Genomic DNA, 17,277 nt, shown 5'->3' with positions numbered 1-17,277 from the left:
CTGACGCAGGGCTTTTTCAGTCCTGTGAATCTTAGCGTGTTGTTAGCTTTTTAAGCTTTTACCAAGAACGCAACCTACTCCTACTGTACTGATGCTTTATTATAAAAAAAAAAACATGAAAAATAAAAGCACATAGTGAGTAAGTAAGTCAGTATATTTATTCAAATATATATTCTAATCCACACGTCTGGTTTCTTGTGCTTTTGGCTCACATTACTGCCACCTACATGAAGTCGGAGTATGTTCTCAAAATCAGTTGTTCAGATGCAGTGACACCACAAGGAAGAGTTACAACAAATGGGTTTCAGCCAACAGAGGGCAGTAACCAGGCTGTTCGTGCTAGCAGGCCAGGTAGTGCTAATCCACGACTTGATCCCATCATGTCGGACCGTCTAATATTGCTGATGACCTTGCAGAGAAAGTAACGCAAGGTTATCTGAATGAGTGGCTACATGTCAGACAGAGACTAATCACCATAATCTGACGACGTCACTCAGAGACAGAACAGATGGAGGAGGACGTCAAAATATCAGCTGTGTTCTGTTTTTTTTCAGAGGTGTTTCACTTTGGGCCAAACCTTTCCACACTCTGCTCTGTCAGTCTGTACAGAGAGGCAGACACTGGCAGCAGTCTGGTCACTTATTTAAAGCCTTTCTATTTATAAGGCTTCATATTATAGCTGCAGTAACCTTTTTCATTATCCTGTTAACATTAACGCAGCGCATACCGTTCCAGGGCCCAAAATATGGTGTTTGGGCCAGCAGTGGGGCATCCTGGCAGGGGCCGTGATGAATTTATGTCTTTATAAAGACTGTAATAAAAGTACAAGGTCAGCAAAACACTGAAAGTGTTACACAAAGAAACACTGAACGTCAGTGCACGAGTACTTTTCCATGCAACAGACGTTTATGAAAGGTTTATTTGGAAGGTAAGGGTGTCAGATATGTGAAGAATGCAGGCCTCAATGTGCCACTGCATTCCTCTGTGTGTGTGTGTGTGTGTGTGCACAAGCTTGTATTTGTTTGTAAGCACATTGCACCCTTGCCCTAATCCCCCACAGGGAGGAGTGGTCATCAAAAACAAACCACCGTCAGCGACCTCAGGTGATGACAGAGCACAAACGTCAGGGAGCGCAATTTAGTTCTCAACTAATTTTTCTTTTTTCTTTCCTTTTTATTCTACTGAATCAAACCTTTAGCTGAGTGATTTATTTGAGCCAATAAATAAAATGAACAGCAGTAGGTGAACATTTATATCTACTACTGCTAAGAATGGAACCGAGGCTGACGTACCCAGAGAACAGTCCTGTGTCCTGGCACTGTGTGAGTGAGTGAGTGCTTCCTCTTTGTCAGAGACACAACAGAGCTCTGCACTGATGACCTTGTAAGGTAGAAGTTTCTTCTGTGGTGAATTGGCTTTGACCAGCACACTCTGCTGAGCACACACTCATACAAAAACACACACACACTCCTCTTTGTCTGGACAGACCCAGAGCAGCCACCTAATATGGAGAAAGTGGAAAAGGCCGGACAATAGGGTTGAAGTAAAAGTAAAATAAAGTCGAGGGAGGAAAACATGAATTATTTTTGTTTTCCACACGGTGTTCTCATTGTTGTTTCTTCGTAGCGTTTCTCTGTGTTACAATAGCACTGACACCTTGACGATGTCAGTTTTCAGGTTTTCCACACAAAATGGGAACAATGAGGTCTTACAGATTTATATCTGTGTCCCGTCGATACGACCTCACTGTGGTGAGCAACATGATCTTCTTGCTCAGACAAATCCGCAGAGCTGTTTCACTAAAAAGGTATTTGCGTACGGTAATGCTAATGCTAATGAGGCGAGCTGCAGGCAGCCAGTTGCACACACCAGTTGATATGGGATTTATTTGCAGCGTTGATAAGGGAAGGGTTTATGATCTGTCAAACTCTTAGAGGGGGAACTGTTGCTTGCGAGCGTGTTGCTAACAATGCAGTAGATATACAGACAACTTACCCCTCTAGCATGTTCCAGTAGATATACAGACAACTTACCCCTCTCACCTCACCTTTACTGCCTTCTACTACTAACTGTCAAGCTCTCAACGCAGCTGTTCCAAAGTTTTTATCTGAATCATTTTGAATTTAACAATAAATCCTTTGCAGCAACTGTTTACACACCACAGCTCTGGCTCCACACTTGTATAAAACCTAATGAACTCAATCTCTGAGGCTCCATCAAGCACTTTGACTGCGTGATCCTGTCTGAGGCCTGGCCACTGCTGAAGGCCAGCTACTACATAATTCATTTGGAGGGAAACCATATCCTCTAGGTCTATGATGGAGATAACAGGTCAAAATGGAAGTCTGTTACCCCTGCCTCCTCCTTAATAAGAGCCTGACGTGACAGGATTATCTGCCATGTCAGGCTCTTATCAGCTACAAACTGAACTCACCTCGGCCTCACTGACTGGACTGCAAAATTAAATGTTTCAGCAATTCCATCATTAAACTAAGATGTGGTCCTGATTTGAACAAAGTAAAATAAAGGTACGTCTATATTTGACTTCTGGGTCTAAGACCTGGATGGAGGGGGTCGGGTGGGGGGGCAGCCAGGAGTGACGGTGGCCACAGAATGACCTGCCACTCATGTCGCCTCGGTTGTGTAAGAGAGGAGATCACTTAACATCACTGAAGGGAAGAAGAGATTTGCAGTGGAAAGACAGTGGGGGGTGGGGGGGTGGAGGGGTGAGACAACGTGGGTGAGACTTCATGGTAAGTGACTTTGAATTATAAATAAGGGAACTGCTGCTTCAGGCTTTCATCTCCAATTTTCTTTGGCATTTCAGTTTCTAACCCTGCTGTTGCTCCTCCCTCCGTCTCCCACTGTTTGTTTGGCTTTTATTAAAATCTCAGTGCATGTTCGGGCCGGCGGCTGCCCAGACATCACTGGACTTGGCAGTTGACAATACATTCTGTGGACTCTGTGTGTGAGGATTCAAGGGTTTCATATTTTTCAAGACCCTCAAAGATCAGGTTCATCTAACCAAGTTTGGCTAGTGTAACGGACTGTAATTCTAGTTGTAACATTCGATTTTTCATTGGAAATTGTTAGTGTAACAAACAAACTGGGCTCTCCACTCACCAATCTGCAGCAATACGGGCGTCACCAGCGCCGTCTCCATGGCGTAGCAGAACTCCCTGCCAAACATCACAGCCCCGTGCATCAGCCATCTCTTCAGAGGAATGCCTTCTATGGATCCTTCGCTCCCCGACTCCTCCCCACCGCGTCCTCCTCCGGATCCGTCCACCTCGCCACCCGCTCCTCCTTCTTCCACGTCCATCCCCGATGCCGCTGAGTTTTTGTTGTTAGCTCCGCCCACCAAAGATCCAACCTGCATAGCTTCAGCCCCTGTGTTCTGGGGAGGCATGATGGATGGCATGCAAGCCACCGGAAGAGAAAGCGTATCCTTCCTAACACTGAAATCTGGGGCTTGCAAAAAAAAAAAACAACTGTGTTTCCACAAAGAACTTGTAACAAGTCACTTCTATAATTCTATAATAGCTAGAGTCGACTTCCTAGAAGTAACTTAACTACAATCATTAACAACCTACAACCAGTCGGCGGTTGTTACTTTTAATTAGAACTCGTTAAAGACTTAAACCATTGGAATAAAATCCTAACTCGCTTCAAAACAAGGTAACAGAATGAATCTACACTGAGGTCGTCTGAAACTGAACAAGGACTACGCTCGATAAACAATCTCAGCTTTAGGCCTGTGTCTGTTTTCACTCATCAACACAGATGCCTGCCTAAAGAGCATCCAAAAATGGTTCCCATTTAAAATGTTTCTTTTTTTAACTCTCCTCTTGACGTGTAGTTTCGCCCCGACAAAATCAGACTTCCAAAACGCTGGTAGAAAATCACGAAAGTGAAGGAAGCAGTTGACATTTCACAGGTAGAGTGTGCGATACATTCCAGGTGTGTTTGTGTGTTCAGTATGTTGGTCAGTGTATATGTGTGCCTGTGTGTGTTTGTGTGAGTGTGTGTGTGTGTGTGTGTGAGAGGGAGTGATTATGGCTTTTTTGTCATTGAGGTTTTCTCCCTCTTTTCTTACTGTCTATTACAGGCAGTAAAAATCCATATAGAAGACCATTCAGTGAGTTCCAGAGTCATTTTTAATATGGAAGGCTGGAGGATGGAGCGGGCGGGGGCGCCGGGGGAAATGGGGGCGAGAGAGGGGTGGGCAGTGGTGGCGGCGGTGGGCGGAGCTCCTCTGAAAATCCCCATCGATTAATGATTAATCTGAGGAAGGAAGATGAGTCCCACGGAGAGGCGGTGAAGACATCCCATTGGTCAGGAGGAGGGCAGCGTGTCCGGGCGATGGAGAGAGAAAAGAGCACAAAACAGACATAGACACAGGTTAGCTGCAGGAATTTGTCTTTTTTGCAGGTGACACAGGGTCAGTAGCAGCTGTAGGCGGTGAAACAGTGTCGTGTGTCATTAGTCTAAGTTAGCATCTCCAACATGAACAAAATGAATTAGTAAAAAGTAAAAAAAAATAATATATTTGAAAGAAAAAGCTGTGGTTCTACTCTGCTCTGTGGACAGCAGATCTGCTGCAACAGGCTCCCCACCAGGAGGCGCCAAGTATGTGGTTCCTCAGACGTGTAAGCAGGAGTGATAACCACTAAGCTATGGAACCGCAAAATGGACTTATTCGTCTCATATTTGTCTCATAAACACACAGGAGGTGGCTCGAACTCACGACTTTCTGCTTGTAAGGCAGGTGGGATAACCACTACACCATGGAACCATAACCAAAGAAAAGAGGTGCAGGGATAGAAGCCTAGAGTGATCGCAACGTTTGAACACAAAGACAAAAGGAGAAACGATGACGGACGATTTAAAGCGACTGTCAGTTGTGGACCGTCAGGTTCTGGAGCATCTCTCTTCACCTCTCCTCTCCTTTTTTTTTGATGCTCGTACATTTCACCAATAACAATCAGGACACACACACACACACAGTTGTGTGCCCACCCGCTCTCACACACATGCCCCTCTCTCCGCTCTACACCTGACCTCACACACTGCAGCAGATTACATAACAGCCCCGCTCCTTCACAGACACACACTCCATTTAAAACACATGCCAGAGTCGCCGGCTGTCCTGTACAGCCTGCTGCAACAACAACACACACACACACACACACATACACAAACACTGGTAATGTTTATGTATCTTCCCTACAACCTGACCACACCCCAGTCATGTTCTAGCATGTATTCCCTCTAAATGGGAATGTATTCACATAAAAGCAGAGTTCCCGTTCCAGTCACATTTCAAACGGCTCTGTCGTGTTTACAGAGGGTTAACATTAAGACTATTAGAAGCTAAGCATATTAAACATAAACTTATTAAACCCTAAGCAGTATTTTCATGTGGCTAACAAACAATGGTGCACTCAGGTCTGCACCCTGTTTGTTTTACATGAGCTGTTTCTATCCTATGGTTATCACTAACGCCACCCTCCCTCCTCTCCTCCTCCTCCTCCCCCCCCTCCTCCTCCTCCTCCTCTTATTTCTAAAAGTCATTACAAATATTCTTCATTGCTCTGTGTTTATTTTAAGGCAATTAAACACTGTTTTGGGCCGTGAGTTTGACACATGTGCCTTAAGGCCTTCAAAGGTTACACCTCCTGTCAATATGACTAGTTGATTGACTGGTTGACTGACTGGTTGTTTGTGCACCTGAGAGAAAGACTAACCCGTGACGTGTGACATGCACCTTTAACAGCTGTGGTACTGAAATGATTTTCACATTGGATTTTCCAATTAGAATTTAACAGGAGATTCTTTTCAAGAGCTCTAAAGATGTCATGAGATGCAGACAGCAACAGTGTGAGAGAGGGCTGTTGTGTGTGAGTGTCGCTGACTCAGCTATCTGCACAATCTGGACACAGACACACACACAGAGACACACACACAGAGGGCATTGAATGCAATCTGATCATACGTCTGTAGTGTGTTGCATTGTTTTGCTGTGTTCAAGCAGGTATTGTGAATGTGTGTGTGTGTGTGTGTGTGTATCTGTAACATGAGCTCTGCTGGTATAGTGTTACACAAGGGTTCTTCTCTGACAGACAACATAAACAAAATTTTGTCTCACGTGAGTGACGGAGGAGGAGGAGGGGGAGGTTTACGTGGGGTCACCAAGAAAAAACTGCTGATTCTTTTTTTTTGTGTGTGTTTGGGTTCATCCTTTAAACAAGTTAAAATCTGAATTTTACTCTCCATAAATGTTAGTATTCAGATTTACACACCCTCTCTCACCCCTTCACCCCCTCTGCTCTCCACACTGTCTCATAAGCTGCTCCACTTCCCGGCTGTGCAACGACTCTCTAAGTAAAAGAGTTATTTTTGTGCAGTTTTCCCGACCCGTTTGTGTTCTTACTGCGGCTGTTTTCCCTGCCCTCCCCGTCAGTTTGAGGTGAACTGATTCAGATGTTTTGCATGATCTAGAAAACAAATACACAGCCAGTCCAAGAGCAACGACTCAGATTTAACACAACAACAACAACATAAGAGCAGAACAGAAGCGTAAGACACACACACACCCGGGTCTATTTTTATTTTAGTCAAGAGTTTATTCTCAGACCAGATTCAAAGACCAGATTACCTGTAACACTGCCACAAATTCAGAACGGTCTCAGTTCCACATCTGGTCTAGTGCGTTCACACAGGTGTAAAAAAAAAAGAGAAAAACGCTGTTTGTTTTTTTTCCGGCTGGAAGTCTGGTCATGTATAAAACACGCCTTCAGTACACAAATAAACACAGAGCTGCTGAGTCGTCACTGAGACTCCATTTAAATATTCCATTTAAATTCCTGTGACATGACTCATCTCTGCAGAGCAAAGTGTTCATAATCTGGAGGGTGGTTTTCAGCTTATTCAACACCAAGAAATTCAAATCTAAAGGAGTATGAAATGAAGATTGATGAGGCAGGAGCGACTGCAAAGCACAAAATCCACGGTCATTCGTATCTTATTCAGTAAGTCAAAGGAAACGGCAAAACATACAAACCACAAAGAAAAGGCAGAAATAATCACCATGAAAGTTGAAAATTACAGAAAGAATGGATGATTTCATGTGGGAAAAAAAGAAATTCACTGCTGGGAGCAAAAACTCTGAGATTCTAGCTCTGAAGAAGCTTCTACTAACAGTTAGTTCACTCAGTCGACAGACCGTATTTTACGGACTATAAGTCGCACTTTTTTTCATCCTTTGGTTGGGTTTGCGACTTATACTCAGGTGTGGCTTATATATTAAAATATATAATTTCACATGCTTGTTATTTTCACACTGACAGCCACTAGAGGGCACTGATGCGACTTATACCAAGAGCGATTTATAATCCCGTTGATTGAAGTTCTATATGAAACACACCTGTAACAGTGTGACAGCTGAATTTGCTGCGTCATTAACTGGACAGTGCCATCTGTCTGTGACAAATGAAAACAGCAGCTAACACGCCATAACTGCAGCTAACAAATATGTTGTGTTAGCTGTATATTTTTGTTGTTTTATTTCAGATATGCTACGTTACACATAAACAACATCTAACTCTTATAGACCTCACACAGACCTGAGGCACGTGACCAGACCCCCCACCCCCCGCCCCCCAACTTGACACAGCATAGCGCTGACCCACATAGAGGTGGGATATAAATTGCAAGGCTGCGGAGCTCAGGATCAGGTTCACATACTGCACTGACAGGACCTGTAGGTCCTGATGCAGTGGTTGAGGAAACAGAAGAAGAGCACAATGACAGACAAATACATGCAGTACTTCATTCACATTGAGTAGTTGGACTTCATCACCTCCAGCAAATACAATACTCCTCCAGGAGCAGAGACGAAGGAGACGAAAACAACTGATGATTTAATGAACCGCTGCCCCTGCTGGTGGAGCTCAGAGGCTCTTCATTAGGTGAATGCACCTCTTTATTTCAGCTCAGTCTGGTCCCGGTGTGACAGGAGGTTTCAATCTCACTACAATGGCTGCTACTGTGTGTCCGTGTGTATACAGCACGTACTGTATGTGAGCTTATACGTCAGAATATATTCACAACAAAGGCTGTGCTTGTGTCCGTCCTTAGCCATGGCTGTGAGTTACACTCAAAGACCGTCTGCGAGTTTGATTTAAACACCAAACAACCTTTAGCTATCATGTTGGTTTACCTTTGTATATTCATACTCTACTGGTTTCCAGCAATCTTTCAACTGATGTGGTCCATTTTGTATCCAAAATAGTTCATTTTATGATCTTACATTCACCTATATATTGCAGTATTTTGCCAATATTTCTGATGTTTTTGCAAATATTTGGAGCTGATGGTGTGAAAAAAGCTTTTCAACCATTAAAATGTTTTGTTTTTATTATATTTCTCTATGGATATATGCAAAACATTGTAGAATTTTATTTTAAAAAATTATAATTATTTAACATATATTACATTATATATCACACCTGTGGTCTGTGTCTATAAACACAGACGGAGCCAAAGAGCCTCACTATCGCCATCACACTTCCATAATCCCACACAGATGATAATATTCCCATACTTTCCCAGCTGCTGGGAGAAACAGATGGAGATAAGAATCAGAGGGAAGAAGAGAGAGAGAGAGAGGGAGAGAGGGAGAGAGGGAGAGGGAGAGAGGGAGGGGGAGAGAGAGGGGGGACACGTCTGGATGTGTGCATTATGGTGCAATGCTGCTGCAGTGCACCAGAGTGTATGGAGGTGGGAGATGGGGGGGGCAGGGGGGCACATGCATATCAACGTGCACTTGCATGAATGACAAATCCCTTACTCATAAGACGGTGTTTATATCACTTTACTGGCGGGTATGACTGTGACGTCATGCACCTGCTGTTCACACTAGTGTGTGTGTACGTGCACTTCTCACGTGCACACATCTTACATCATTCGTAAGCACCTGCCATCGGCTTGTATCAGCTCGATGTGAAAAAAAGCGAGTGCCTCCTGGTGCTGAAAGTTTTCATCAAACCGTAGTTTTAATAGATTCAAATTAGGTTTAAAAATAAGTAGGTAAACAAGCCTGGGGGTAAAAAATACCACGGTGGATAAGATAATAATAATAATTTTATTAATAATTTTCTAGTACTATTTCTTATAGATAACTGTTCCAAAATGTATGCAAGAACTTTTTTTTTCAGATGATTTTAGGGAGCTTTTAAAAGACAGATCATCAGTTAGATAAACTGTTCCAAAGGTATACAAGAACTTTTCTTCAGATGATTTTAAGGACCTTTTAAAAGACAGATCATCAGTAAGGAAAACAGGTCAATTTTAACTTTTAACCATCTTTGTGATGGCACTGAAATGCATCAAACTTACTATTTTATGACAACAAAATATCAGGCAGTAACATCAGCCTTTGGTAAAATCACGCTGGTCACGATGCCACGTTTCCACATGATGAAATGTAGCCATAAATATTTGATGCCGTGTAAAACCTGCATCATAAAAACATTACACAGATGGTCTGTGTTTTGAGGCATTTATAAGCCATAAAAGTAGAGTTCAAAATGGCTGCTGTTTATAATGAGTGACCTCATGTGACTGTTCTGACCTCATGTCACTGTTGTATTATTTTAATCAGCTCCTCTACAGTTGGTCCAAATGTTTGAAGCTGGACACTCTGAGGTCCTGACTCTGAGGTTTAGACTCTGAGATTCAGACTCTGAGGTTCTGACTCTGAGGTTCTGACTCAGAGGATCTGACTCTGAGGTTCTGACTCTGAGGTCCTGACTCTGAGGTTTAGACTCTGAGATTCAGACTCTGAGGTTCTGACTCTGAGGTTCTGACTCTCAGGTTCTGACTCTGAGGTCCTGACTCTGAGGTTTAGACTCTGAGGTTCTGACTCTGAGGTCCTGACTCTGAGGTCCTGACTCTGAGGTTTAGACTCTGAGATTCAGACTCTGAGGTTCTGACTCTGAGGTCCTGACGAGCTGCTGACAGCAGTCTTGGCCTACTTCTACAGCGGAGTCACATTGCTGGTTGTGTATTTCTCCTGCCATTTAACCACAAACATACACACACACACACACAAACACACAGACACGAGAGCACACATACACACTGAAACTGAAACGTACCACCTTAAACCTCCTCTGTGCCCCCCCTGACTTACAGTACCCCCTACCCAACAAGCTGTTAACTGCTCCTCCCACACGCATCCTGTGTTTCTGACCTGAAGGGGCCAGACCTTTTAAAAGGATTGGGTGGGTGTTATGTATAGTTCTGCATTTGTGAGTGTGTATCTGTGTGCAGTGGAGTGGCGGGGGGGTCGGGGGTAGGCGTATCCATGACCTCCACCACAGGCTTGAGGCCTGAGAACTGCAAACCAAACAAACAGATGTAAGAACCTCAGAAGTTAGCAAGCATCTAAATGTTTTATTTTTTAATCACAAACTCTGTATTTACTTTCTTGAGTATGTGTTTTATTTATTTTATCATCTTAAATTACACTACAGGTGGAAGTTAGAACATATGAATGTAGGTCAATGGAATGGACGACATCCTCAGCCAGTATTTATAAATATTTCTTTTTTAACATCCAGCAGGTGGCACTAAAGCAAATTAAAGAATGTTTATGTTGCTGCTAAAACACAAATAAACAAAATGTGAGATGAGGTTGGGAAAATGTGTGTATTTTTGTCAAAATTTGAGGAAATCACCCTTTGACCCCTTCGTGCAGCCTTTTTTTCACATCACAGTCGAAGATGTACAGCCCTAAAACAACAACCACGGCGGAGCTCTGCACTATATCTAGCCCATCACATCAGCAACATGGACTGAAACAGACAGACGTCTGCTCCAATGGTGAAAAACAAATTCTCTCAGAACAAAGTTATATTCATGCCAAACAACAATGCAATAATGGTGGAAAAAAGGGCTTTCACGTAGCTTACAGCGCCACCTGCTGTTTAAAAACACAGAACTCTAAGAAAACAGATCATATCATTAAAGTCACAACAACAACTGGGCAGGAACATCTTATGTTTGTATTTCATATTCACACACACACACATAGTGGTGTGCACACCTCCTTATGCAAACACACGTGCTTTGTGCTGATAAAGCTTAACTGGAATGTGCAGCACTAGACTGTCCTAAACACACACACGCACACGCACACGCACCGTCCTAAACACACACACGCACACGCACCATGTACTTTTTCAATAATAAAGTCAAATAACGTCAACCTGTTGGACAACTGACTGTGACAACTGACAAACATGAACAACAGTAAACGGCTGCTGGTTCTCGGTCACAGGAATCGACAGAACAATGTCAGTGTTATATTTGTGTGTTTTTTGTTTTTTTGGCAGAGCATTCTCAACAAGAACGTCATGTTCTCCGTTACCTCCTGCTGCCTGTTTGGTATCAACACTGCGGTTGTCCTCCTCCTGCTGTGCTGTGGTTTCTCTAACCAGGATGAGACTGGCACTTGGAGCTAATTGATTTTGGCTGGTGTCCAACCCAAACTGTGTCGAACAATAGCATCAGACCATGTTACACTAAATAACAAGTCAGTAGGTGGCGTAGGTGTACGCCACCGCCTGGCCACAGGTCATTTATGTGACAAACTACAGAGAAAGTGAGCTGTGAACCAGAATGTCTTCGACGTCCACACAGTTCTTCACGTCTGTATAATATAACCTGCATTGACAGAACACTTGCCCTGAACGCTGGAAACACGAATACAAAGAGAAAGAAACAATCCCAATATCACATTACAGATCAATAACGGACCTGATATTATAACTGAGTGGGAGTGCAATGGACGATTTAGGAGATGAGAGAGAGAGAGAGAGAGAGAGAGAGAGTGTGTGTGTGTGTCCATTAGTTCACACATCACACTTTGAGTGCAGTGTTAATGACTACTGGCATACACTCAAGTGTCCTCACACCTCCCTTGGAACTGTATGTGTGTGTGTTTATAGCAAATATTGAGACCTATAACATTAAGATGTTAAAGTCGTTATTAACCTGTAGCTACTTCACAATTTAAGCCAATCCAACCAGGTTTTCTATTTCTTTCCCGCTGATCCACACGGGTTAAGGTTCAAAGTCTACATTTGACAATTGATAAAGACACAATTTGCCAGTTCATCAGAGAGAACATGTACATAGTTTGGACTAAGGAGGACAGGGACATTTTCCACAGGATGTCAAAAACAGGGCAAAACAAGAAAACATGTTAAATCATCTCTTTGTCCATAAGTGAAACAGACATGACTTTGGTGTTAGAAAACAAGTTACACTGCCCCCGGTGGTTGACACCAAGGAGTTTGAGAAATGCTAATTTTTCTAATTTAAAAGCAATAGAGTCATTAACAAGAAAACTAAGTGCAGCAAATGGTCCAAGGTTAAACTGGTCACCTGACAACATCAGACCTGTTTGGTTTTGTTTACCGCCTTTGTCAAGGATCACAAAAGACTTGTTTTTGTGGTTGAAGGTTATTTAAGAGGAGGAATGTGTTGAGTCAGAGCAATCCAGAAACATTAAAAGAGCATTTTAACCTTCATCTCCTCAGGCCTTCCACACGGCGTCTCTGTCTCAGAAACATACATCGCTGCAGACTAAGGCATGTTGATGTGTTGGTGAGCAGCCGGTGGGTTTTTGTTGTCGGTTAAACGTCCAGTGAGAGAAAAACAACAACATTGTGGACGACACTGTGCTCTCTGTAAAACCAAACACTCGACTCACACAACGACTGCAAACAGATAATGCAAAAAGGTCAGAGCTGGGTGTGTCAACAACACAAAGACAAATGGACTGCCTGTCAATCATCACTGGCATCAGGTCAGCTGTTTTACAGTATCACTGCAGACAAGAACAGCAGTTTTTGGTAAAATAGGCGCAGTGACTGGACGACCACCAAGAAGAGTGACGCTGCATTACCTGAATTAAATACTGAAGATCTAAATGACGCAAGAGAAGAAGCCGTGGCCAAAAAAAAAAAAAAAAAGAGCTTATCTGCCTGGCTTCAAGTGCACTTATGTCATTGCAGCTAAGCTCACTGCTGGGACTAATAAAATTAGCCACAGGCGATGGTGGCCAAACAGCAGCAGAATGAGGTGAAGCTGTATTTGTTCAAGGTTTTTCATGTCATTGGTGAAGGTAAAAAAAGAAAAGAATTCTTACCATGACCTGTAGAGCAATAAAAACACAATGATTTCATCAGCTATAGGTTAAACAATGTGGCTTAAAATATATATCCACAGGTTTCTTCACAAAAAACACCTGTAGGCAAAAAAAAAAAAACCCATCTATACTCATAGACTCAAACACAGACTGAACATCAGTGAGTGCTGCAGACTAGGTCGTCTTTCTAACGGAGGGTTTAGGGTTTAATCCCAGAGTCCCCAGATGGACATGCCAGAGCGTTAATGATTGGCCGCTGCACAGACAGTGTGTAAACAGCAATAAAAGATTTGAGAAGAAGGAAACTAATTGAGCGCCAAGTCTGTAAAGGCACCACGAAGTTGACTGCAGTTGCACCTGGTGTCCTGTAGGTTTAGATGTTTTACCAACTTTTATTCCATTAAAACAGTGACTGAACAATTCTTACCAATCAGCAGCTCTGTCTGCTGTGGAATCTAATGAGAGAGGACAGAAGGCCTTTCTAAAGCAGCTGCTGAGGTGAAAATAATTTGAGAGTTTTAGAGACAGACAAAGAAGAGGACACAGAAGAGGCACAAAAAAAAAAAAATCCTATCCACTGACGATCTGTGACCCCTGAGTGACCGGCAGAGCTAAATACAGTACAGCCATCTGATATTGACTTTGACAACAGTCATTCCTAGAAGACAAGTGTGCGGTGTTGCTAATAGTGTCCACACACGGCTGTGAGACACAGGTCAACACAGATCCACTGGACAGATGGACAGATCAATAAGACAAATCCATTTTTTTACCGACCAGAAAAGTTTCCATTTCCTGCCCGTGTAAACAAAACATGCAGCACAGCAACAATGGCTGCTTCTCTTCTCTCAGCAGCCAAATGCTGTGACTTGGAACACGTCAGCATTCGTAGCTGCAACAGGTGTGTCAGTCAGGTGTGCCACATAGACACTTCACTGATTTGTTTAGAAATGCACAGAGATGACTCCATATGTGCCGGTCAAACAGGCTAGCACTGGCTAGATTAGGCTTGGACCTACTTTATAGTAACATCATCAACATCATCATGTCTTGGACAGATTAACTAAGATCAGTCTGAGTCATGACATGCGTCTTTTAATGTGGGTAAAGCGGGTAAAAAAACATTCTGTCCAACAGCAGTTGCCGTCCTCAGACCCATCTGAAACTATACCAATTTAGCTCAAATGAAACCCATCAACATCCAGAGCGGATCCATCAGACACAACATTAATTCTGTTAGTAAAAACCCATCAACATCCAGAGCGCATTGGCAGATCCATCAGACACAACATTAATTCTGTAGACTGGTTTATGTTTCCTCTGTCCATAATATTATGACTGTCCTGTCAACGAGCAGCGTGAAAACAAAGCAGCAGTGGTGAGGAGGAGACATGACCAGCAACCTCAACCTCTGAGCAGCTGGACATCTGGTTGTTTTGAAGATCCTATAAGTTTGTCAGCTCCCACTGAGACTCTCAGGCTTCACGCTGTGACTGAGGAACGAGTTGGTGCCGGTCTGGAACATATGGTTCAGACAGTTGTGTGTGGAGTCATTTGGACCACAGTTTAAACTACAGTCAGTTTAAACTAAAAAAAAAACCACACACACACAAATAATGATGGCACATTGCATACTTGCAAATGTGCATTTAGGTGTATGACTATGTATTCATGTGACTGACTGCATGTGATCTGTGTGTCCGTGTGTGTGTGTGTGTGGTGCTCCGCTGACTCAGCAGCAGTTGATGGCCAGCTTACATTTCATCAAGAGGAAGTCAGCTCCGCTCTCCCGCGAGTGTTGAAACACAATTCTGTCAGTCAGTCAAAAACAAAACCAAAAAAAAAAAAACACCATCACATTTTCAGGAAGGAGTGTGTGTGTGTGTGTGTTTTTTTGCATGTGCATTAGTGCAGATAGCACTAGGTCAAAGATCATGATCTCATCAGGCTGAAGCCGCATCATACACATCTGTGTCATGGCATCCTGCCAGGGTAAGGTTTGGTTTTTCAGGGGCACAGAGAGAGAGAGAGAGAGAGAGATAGATAGAGAGATAGAGAGAGAGAGAGAGAGAGAGAGAGAGAACATCTGTTGGCCCTTCATGTCTCTTTGGTTCTTTAGTTATGCTTCTATACAGATTTACTACAGTACACCACAGAGAGTAGAATCACACATAAAAACACAAGATTGGTTCAACCATGTTGGTGTTTGTGTGTGTGTGTGTGTGTGTGTGTGTTCGTCTGTCAGTGTGTGTATCTCTGACTCACCAAAAGGCCTTGAAAGCTTCATAAATGTCGTTATGAGATGTTGTTGTGGTTTTTTTTGGTCCAGGCTGCAGCTTCAAGCCCTGAAGTGGAGTCGCACCTAAACACACACACACACACACACACACAGAGCCAGGCCAATGAGGATGGTGCAAACACAACAAACACACACACAGTAGATCTTCTGTACATGCAGAATCAATACAGCACATGCGCTCTAACGTTGTGATGATGCACCAGGCAGAAATGTTCGACACAAATCCTTAGAACAGCAAAGGTGTTTGACAAACTGCTGAATGTCTCCTAATAATATCATTCTAATTAATGACATTCTAATGAATGATATTCTAATGAATCGTATCAATTAGTTAAATGTTCTCAACACTGATATGTCAATAATCAGGAACAAACTCATCACTTCAACTTGTCTGATACTTTATTAAATACTATCACGTCCAGAAGAGGCATTTCTGAAGTCTGGCCTTTGACCTTTCTGTGTATTTTTACTAATTAAAGTAATCTTAGGGCTAATGCTATGGCTTTTTGAGCTACGTTAGCTGACGCTAAGCTTTATCACATATGTGATCACATATTAAATGTCTAAATTTGTATAATCTACATTCAGTGATTTGGACTAAAATGCAGTGAGGTTTTGTGAAACCTGACTGTAATTCTAAATAGCAGGGAAGCTATTCAGGGAACCATCAGTTTACCTCTGCTGCTGTTGTGTACCTTTACCTGGGCCAACAATTTTGAAATGCCTTTAGTCTAGACTAGAGTGTGTAATTGGTTTGGTTTGTCAAAAGTCTTGCAGCCAAAATATCTCTTTTTTTTACAGTGTCAAAAGTCTTGCAGCCAAAATATCTCAATGATATATTGACATACTGTATCTCAATAACTATGTTGGTGTAAAGGTGAATAAAAATGATCTATTTTCTTAAAACACAGCTGTAATAATTAGTTAATTGAATTAAAGTTTTAGAATTTTACCTTTCAATTATTTTCTTCTAGTCTAAGAACATAAAAAGTATAAAAAATATTACTGATAATAATAATAATAATAACAATAATATAGCAGTAACACGGGAAAAAAACACGTGAAAAAATCTACTGTATTTATCACATGATTATACACCTGTCTAAACTAAGAAATATTTTTATTTTAAAGTTTCTTTTTTTAACATATACTGTATATATATACATATGTATATATATATATATATATAAACAAACGGACTGTTTGAGATGTAAATGTCCGCCTATATGTCAACACAGGGACTTTATCTTCCATCATTGTTTTCTCCTAGAACACCTTCATATTCTGACTGACACTTATGCACTTGTTTTATTTTATTTTCTAGCAAATTCATGTCGCTCAAATCCCAAACAGACCTCCTGACCACCGACACATGTCGGAGCCTCTTCTCCTTCATTAAACCAGTCGAGAAAGTAAAAAGTGTCCGTGTTCAGGCAGAGGTGTCTGTTTAAGGAGGGCAGCAGAACAGGTCGTGTTCTATTAGAGATGTTCCCACTGGATCAAACTGCTAACACTGATCTGTTGATGAGCTTCCGCCGCCTCACCAGGTTAGGACACCTTTCACAACAGCTAATTATAACCATTGTATAATTAGCCGGGGCTGCCCGTATTAGCTGCCTGTTTATCTCTGCCTGTCTTTTTGTTTTTGTTGTTGTTCCAGGCCTACAGTAACTACAGTGAAACCTTCTTCTCCTTCCTCCTCCTCCTCCTCCTCCCCGTCATCTCTGCTCTGCAGCAGCAGCAGCCAAACAATAATATA

General features: G+C 42.4%; 1 protein-coding gene across 3 annotated transcripts in view; it reads right to left on the bottom strand.

The window, feature by feature from the left end:
• The window catches only part of slc45a4a (solute carrier family 45 member 4a), a 34,252-nt gene that overhangs the window by 15,942 nt on the left and 1,033 nt on the right, over positions 1-17,277 (bottom strand). Inside the window, exons 2-4 of one of the 3 annotated variants that reach the window (XM_017041350.2) lie at positions 15,485-15,581; positions 4,097-4,284; positions 3,124-3,471 (exon numbers count right to left, since the gene is read on the bottom strand). In XM_017041350.2, the coding sequence (XP_016896839.1) occupies positions 3,124-3,421 (298 nt within the window). In that variant the 5' untranslated portion in view covers positions 3,422-3,471; positions 4,097-4,284; positions 15,485-15,581. Of the gene's footprint in view, positions 1-3,123; positions 4,285-14,977; positions 15,031-15,484; positions 15,582-17,277 lie in introns of all 3 variants that reach the window. The other 2 variants (XM_025065085.1, XM_025065086.1) reach the window with 2 other exon arrangements.

Source organism: Cynoglossus semilaevis, chromosome 18 (assembly GCF_000523025.1).
Source record: "Cynoglossus semilaevis isolate Cse_v1.0 chromosome 18, Cse_v1.0, whole genome shotgun sequence".
Taxonomy (NCBI): domain Eukaryota; kingdom Metazoa; phylum Chordata; class Actinopteri; order Pleuronectiformes; family Cynoglossidae; genus Cynoglossus; species Cynoglossus semilaevis.
This window is presented reverse-complemented; position numbering and strand designations above follow the sequence as displayed.